Here is a 7608-nt window from a genome sequence, read left to right as displayed (position 1 = left end):
AGAGAGAGAGAGAGAGAGAGAGAGAGAGAGAGAGAGAGAGAGAGAGATATGTTGTGCATATAGCAATCCATTTTTTTTTTTGTGCATTAGTAAAGTTAACATTAGGCAAATGCCTGCTACCCAAGCAGATATTTGTAATGGTTAAAAACTGAGTTTCAGGACAAAGATTATTCTCCCGATTTCCCGCTCGCCCCCCATGCGTTTAACAATTTTAAGAGACATTCAGACAGGTAGTGATACAATCTGCATCTTAAAAGTTTGTTAAAATCCTGTGAAAAAAGATATACCTGTTGGAGATTTGAAGGTTGAGTAAATCTGTGCATATTTTTTTCAGGGTTCTAATGACAACACAAACTATCTTTGCTCTTGTAGTTATAACAAGGGCACCAGAACCTTCTGGTGTGTGTATCCAAAGTCTTGCAGCTCACCACTGTGTGTATGTCACATACACACAGTATATGCATGTATAATTTGAGAGCAGCTTTTAACTTCCTAATAAAACAAGCCCAAATATTACAGTTAATCATCTCTAATTATAGATAAAGTTAATTCTTGTCTTGCAAATAATACTGTTCGAGAAGAAAAAGGAAAGACTTTGAGGAACTGAAAAGTAAATCTCTCACAAATGACTTCAAAGAGTAAAACTTCTTCCCTTTTATCTTAAAAACCTTTAGTCCTCTTGCTAGTGTAGACCAGGCCTTAGATAAGAGTATGACAAACATTTTAAGAGTGCCAATTCATTAAAAAAAATTCTTATTCGATATAATAATTAGAACTTATTACATGTGATGCACAGTTCTAGAACATAACACTGAATTAACTACCTTGCATACCATTTAAATTCATACAGTGGTTTAAGAATCAGATCTTGGTAAAAAAGTTATTCCAAGAATGATGCAGCTACATGCCAAATAGAGAGTTAATTATGTCATTAAGCAAAGGAATAATTCCATTTTTGAACTCTGTTTTGAAACCACAAGTACCATAAACTTTGTATGTTCCTATTGATTTGCATTATAAAGACTCAGAAGTGGCACTTACTGGTATAGTACAATCTATTTTGAAGGCAATGCAATGTTCTGAATAAGTGAAAGCACAGTAACAGTATACAAAATATAGTTGCATAAATTATGTTCCCCACAAGTGAATGAGGTCATTTTTGTAAATCAAGGTAGGTGTCAATAGATGTAAGCTTAATAGCTAGAAAGTTATACTGCAATAATACATTCAAAACCTGAATCAAAGAAAAATTTTGCAGTGGTTCAGAATACTCAGTTGTACCAACCACAAATAAAATCACTTAAGAACCCTCAATGCACTGTATACAATGTAGTGAACCAGCTCCAAAACCTTAATGATCTTCATGTCTTCAGCACAGTTAATGAAAAGTTAAGACCAGTAATCAACTTTTAAAATAGAGTTACATGTTAATAAAAATAAAGCTAGACTACACAATGTTTTGTAATTGTCCTGGGAAAGAGGTGTTCATAGTGCACAAAAAAGACCCAAACACAACTGTTTACCATGTTCACAGAAATCCCGGGGCTAACAACTGATGTTCCTATAAAGTATCAAAAGGCAGCAATATCCTTCTGTTCCCTCAGTGAGGTAGAGCTATTAACCTTCTGAACATGCCACCCAGATTCAGCTATGGATCTTTAAAGCGCTCTTCAGTAGTAAATCCAGGATTACATTTTTATGCCCTCCTGTTGGCTGAGCTGTGATAATGTTTTCTTAATGCGTAAAGCTGTTAGCCTGGCTGCTCCATTGGCATACCAACATTCACGCATAATTTTGGCCATTACTCGTAATGCCTGTAAAAAAAAAAAAAGAAAAGAAAAGAAAGGAAAAAAGTCTATACATTTCTCTATCCCTGAATAATCATCCTTATTGTGCCTTAGACTCTTAGAATTCACATTTCTGAAATTTTTGTCATTGGTGCTACTGTGATATGCAAAAAAGTGTGTTGTGGTGGGAAATCCAGATTCTCATTTTGTTTAAGAAAAATAAAAGGTCTCTAAAAAGTTCTGAGGTGAACTGTAACACTTGTTTCAGTACACTTAGGCTCATATGCAGAATAATAAAATATTTATGAAAAATTAGCTTGCCTGGGAATTGTTCTCTCAAGTTCTGTATTAGATATGTACTTCTAGTGTTTTGTGCCTCCAGTTGAAAAAACTCAAGAGAAAAACATTCATATGTTACCTAGAACTGTCATGTGGGAATATATTGTGTTGCATGCTATTGAAAGACTAATTAATACCTTCTTTTAGTTATCAATTTAGGAGAAGTCTGCATGGCTTCAGAATACTCCATAATTCAACTCAAGGGGGAAAGTTATTCATGCTCTTTGTTTAACAATGTTCAAGAACTACTGCAGACATTTTATCCTTTCAAAGAAAGTCATCCATTTTTTGAGATCAAAACTAAATAAAAACTCTACGAGGGGATGATAGTTTAAAGTTCTATAAAAACAGTAATGTTATAAAGTCACATATAAATTTGAACCTTAGCCAAGACCTATGACACCAGAAAATGAACGTCTGTAAAGGGTTGAAACTGCAGTACTAAAAAAAAAAAAAAAAAAAAAAAAAAATGCTGGTCCAATGGAAAGATGGCGATAATCCTTATTCTCAAGTAGTACAAAAACTCCTGAATCATTGTTCCCGGTGCGTTATTTAAGTCAGAATGCCATGGCACCAAGGTGCTAGATGGCCCAGAAATACCAAACGTAGAAAGATCCCACTCAAGTAAGAAATGATTACTTACCTGTACAGTCACTATGGTTCTTTGAGATGTGTTGCACATACATTCTACTTTATGTGTGCATGAACCTAGTGCACTCAAGCCAGAGACTTTTGGTCAGCAGTATCCATTGGGGCAGCACATGCACCCTGAGTGTCCCTCATGCCTCCAACCACAGCCTCCAACTAATAGCCACAAGCAGTGAGAAAGAACTGAGGTGGGATCAGGACAGTTCTGCCCTTTGTGTCTTCAGTTGAAGGCATGAGGACACTCAGAGCACATGTGCTGCCCCAATGAGTACTGCTGACCAAAAAAAAGTCTCCCACTTGAGTGCACACACCTGAAGTGGAATGTGTATACACAACTCATCTTGAAGAATCCTAGATATTCTAGCTTTACAACCAATATATTCTAGAGGGCATGGGGGAGTGGAGAATACGTAGAAATAAAGGGCTTGAAGGGACCTCAAGAAGTCACCAAGTCCAGCTCCCTGTGCTGCAGCAGAACCAAGTAACCCTAGTCCATCCCTGACCGGTGTTTATCCAACCTGTCTTAAAAGCCTCCAAAGATGGGAATTCCACAGCCTGCATTGGAAACTCATTCCAGAGCTTAGCTACCCTTATACTTGGAAATTTCTTCATAACATCTAACCTAAATATCTCTTGCTACAGGTCTACTTTCTATGCCAGTCTACAAAGGAGGCAAATGTGGTTATGCTCAGTGTCTGTATTACTAGACAGAAAATATCGTAATGGCATTATATAACTCCATGGTACACCCACACCTTCAGCGCTGTGTACCATTCTGGATGCCCCATCTCAAAACAGATACATTCGAATTGCAAAAGGTACAGAGAAAGACAACAAAAAATGATCAGGGGTATGGAATAGCTTCCATATGAGCAGGGCTTTGGAGCAGAGCCCAGAGCTGGAGCGTGGAGCAGCGGAGCTGCAGGTTTTTGCCTGGAGCTGGAGCGGAGCCGGAGCACAGCTCCAAAGCCCTGCATATGGGGAAAGATTAAGAGAGACTGGGACCTTTCATCTTAGGGGAAAAAAAAAAAAAAGAGGCGTAAGGGGAGATACAATAGAGATGTATAAACTCATGAATGGTGTGGAGAAAGTGAATAAGGAAGTTTTATTTATCCCTTCACATAACACAAGAACTAGGGATCACTCAACAAAATTAATGGGCAGCAGGTTTAAAACCAACATAAGGAAGTACAGTACTTCATACAATGCACAGCCAAACTGTGAACTTGTTGCGAGTGGAAGGCCAAAATAATAATGGATTCAAAAGATAAATTCATGGAAGATAGCCATTGATGGACCTATTAGCCCAGATGGTCAGGAACACAACCCCATATTCTGGGTGTCCCTAAAACCTCTGACTGCCAGAAGCTGGAACTGGACAACAGGGGATTAATTACTTGGTAATTGCCTTGTTCTGTTCTTTCTTTGAAGCATCTAGCGTTGACCATTGTTGGAAGACAATACTGGGGCTAGATGGACCATTAGTCTGATCCAATATGGCTAGGATGGCCAGATGTCCCATTTTTAAAGGGACAGTCCTGGTTTGGGGGCCTTTTTCTTATATAGGCGCCTATTACCCCCCACCCACTGTCCCATTTTTTCACAGTTGCTATCTGGTAACCCTAAATATGGCCATTCTTATGTTCTTACTCATAATTTAATAGTTTTGAACTGTAGGAGGTAGAGTACTCAAGCTAGAGCTTTAAAATATAGTCTGGAAAATAATCTTTTGTAAAGGTGATACACTTAGATTACACAGATCTAAGTAGCAGACTTCAAAAAAACATGGTATTGCTTCTAAGCTTTTTACCCCTCCATGCCAATCTCAGTTTACTCCAATCAGTATAATATCTTGTGTAATTTAATTTGTAGTATGCTGAATTTAAAATTTGAGGCCACTTAAAATAATTGGTTTAATATCAGACTTTTGCATCAACACTAAGTAAATGTTCGACAGTTGAGTAGGAGACAAGGAGGCTTTAAGCATCCAGGAAGGCTTGACATTTTAAATTAATGTCACTCAACACCTACTGAGATGAATGGGGTTAGCTCAATGGCTCTCAAACTTTTTTACTGGTGACCCCTTTCACATAGCAAGCCTCTGAGTGCAACCCCCCTTATAAATTAAAAACACTTTTTTAGATATTTAACACTATTATAAATGCTGGAGCAAAGTGAGGTTTGGGGGGAGGTTGACAGCTTGCGACCCCCCTTGTAATAACTTCATGACCCCCTGAGGGGTCCCGACCCCCAGTTTGAGAACCCCCAGATTAGCTAAATACCCTCAGACTTTGAGCTTGTCTACACAGGCATACTCAGGAAAATTAAGATGAATTAACTAAAGGTGTAAAGTTAAAGCACATTAAACTGACATAGATAATCTCATTCAGATGTAAATTGCCCTTCATTCACTTTATCCTACCTAAGACCTGGTCTACACTTAAAATTTAGGTCGACATAGCTATGGCACTATGGGGTGTGAAAAATCCACACCCTAGTGCAGTACTTATGCTGACCTCATCCCCAGTGTAGTTGCACTTAGGTCAACGAAAGAATGCTTCTATCAACTTAGCTACCGTCGCTTGGGGAGGCGGTGTTCCTACAGCAACAGAGAAATCCCTTCCACTGTGACAGGCTGGATCTACATTACAGGGCCTTAGCTATACCACTATAATCCCCATAGTGTAGAAATGGCCTTAGTGTACAGAAGGCTCTAGTGTTTCTTCCCTGCATTTTTGCCACGTCACTGTTGTGAATCTGTCTACATTAGGACATTGTAACAAAAGAGACCCAGAGAATGGAAATGAATGATTTCCATTATATCATATTTGGTGTTTTATGCCCTGAAGACTGCAAACTAAGTACAATCAGCACAGATTATTTTCACTCCTTGGTTAATATTCTGTTAATTTGCCAGACATTTATATGGTCCTGCAATTGTAGATAAAAATTGTCCTCTGGAACACGTGTTATTCAGTTTCTTATATTTTTAATTAGAAGTAATGAAATACATTTGTTGATCTGCAGTGAGGTTTCCTGGATAATTTTGTTTTGTGTCATTTGCAGTCACACATTAATTTCATGGACAAGTAACTTTAGCCACTGTTCATGGGAAGGGCTCTGAGAATTCTTTTGTCAAACTAGCCAGCCTGGGTAAGAGCGTTTTAAATTTTTGTGCATAACCACATCCACTGACCAGCATCATATAATAAATTCATAATTATCACAAAGCCACTAAAGTTCTCTCAGAGGCACATATGCATCTCCATTCTACAAAAATCAAGACAAAAAACTGATTTAAATACTTAAAATATTAAAGCTGCAGTTTTCTTGAATTATTTTAGTTTTTTGCACATTTAGTTATACTCACCTCACAACTTTGCCATCTGTTTGGAATATTGGGTCTCAGCTTCTGCTCACAAACAACTTTCCTCATTTCTTCAACTGACGGATCTGAAGGGACTAGGTCATAGTATGGTAACTGGTAGTCTTCATGTATTCCTGTAGTTTTGATTGAAGTATTTAGCATTTCTTTTTGTTTAACACCACAATTACAGATTTTTTTGTTAACTCATTCTCAAGGGTGGTTTTTTGTTTTTGTTTTTTTGGGGGCTGATATAACTCAGTACTTCTTTTATACAGTACTTTTAATCGGCAGATTTAAAATCTCTTTACAAAGGAAATAAATATTATCCAATTTTACCAATGAAGTGATTGACCAAGCTCACACAACTGCCTTAATTTAGTGCTTTGTAACTTTTTCGTAAAATGTTTACAGGCTTGTGGAAATTGTGTCTTCCTGAATTTGAACAGAAACTGGTTGTTTCATCAGCAATGAAACAAATTAAACATATTCATAAAAGCTTTTAAAAACAGCTTAATTTGCATCTGATCTTTTCATTCTGTATATTACCACATCTACTTACAAATAAGTCAATCACAAAACATAAACAATTAATACAGGTTGCAATTTACATGGGACAACGTGAACAAAATGCAAATTCCATTGCAAGTACCTTTGCCCATTTTCTTTGTTTCTATTTTAAAAGTTTTATTTGAAAAGTGATTCTTTAAAGAGCATGACTGATGCTGTTCTAGGCTTAAACTGAAAACGTGAATCCCAATACAAGAGCAACTATAACCACCCTCCAATATTGGGAGAGTTTTCCATATTGCACTTTAAATACTTAGGAATAAGTCTTAGTACTGTGTGAGGAAGAGCAGATGTACACTTCCCATTACTGATAGACTCCTAGACTTTAAGGCCAGAAGGGACCATCAAAATCATCTAGTCAGACCCTCCTGCACATCGCAGGTCACAGAACCTCACCTACTCCTGCAATAGGCTCATAACCTCTGGCTGAGTTACTGAAGTCCTCAAAATTGGATTGGAAGATTTCAAGTTAGAGAATCCACATTTACGCTAGTTCAAACTAGCAAGTGACATGTGCCCCATGCTGCAGAGGAAATCAGAATCCCGCCCTGCCCCAGGGTCTTGGTCAATCTGACCTGGGGGAAAATGACAGTTAGACCCTGAGCATATGGACAAGACCCACCAGCCAGCCACCTGGAAGATAATTCTCTGTAGTAACTCAGAGCTCTCCCCATTTAGGGTCCCATCCGCAGCTGCTGGAGATATTTGGGAACAGCAGATTGCTTAAACTGGCATATAGCCAATCTCATCATACCATCCCCTCCATAAATTTATCAAGCTCAGTCTTGAAACAAGTTAGATTTTTTGCCCCCACGACTCCCCGTGGGAGACTGTTCCAGAACTCCATTCCTCTGATGGTTAGAAACTCTAGTCTAATTTCAAGCCTAAAATTTGTTGAGG

The 7608-nt window shown here is 38.0% G+C and overlaps 1 protein-coding gene across 1 annotated transcript in view; it reads right to left on the bottom strand.

The window, feature by feature from the left end:
• Positions 1 to 27: 27 nt before the first annotated feature.
• The window catches only part of TGFBR1 (transforming growth factor beta receptor 1), a 74635-nt gene continuing 67054 nt past the window's right edge, over positions 28 to 7608 (bottom strand). Inside the window, exons 8-9 of the mRNA XM_024197574.3 lie at positions 6145 to 6275; positions 28 to 1814 (exon numbers count right to left, since the gene is read on the bottom strand). Of these exons, the coding sequence (XP_024053342.1) occupies positions 1689 to 1814; positions 6145 to 6275 (257 nt within the window). The 3' untranslated portion in view covers positions 28 to 1688. The remainder of the gene's footprint in view (positions 1815 to 6144; positions 6276 to 7608) is intronic.

The sequence above is a fragment of the Terrapene carolina genome, unplaced genomic scaffold (assembly GCF_002925995.2).
Source record: "Terrapene carolina triunguis isolate 2854851 unplaced genomic scaffold, T_m_triunguis-2.0 Scaffold229, whole genome shotgun sequence".
Lineage (NCBI taxonomy): Eukaryota > Metazoa > Chordata > Testudines > Emydidae > Terrapene > Terrapene triunguis.
Note: the sequence above shows the minus strand (reverse complement) of the source record. Positions and strands in the feature narration are given on the sequence as shown.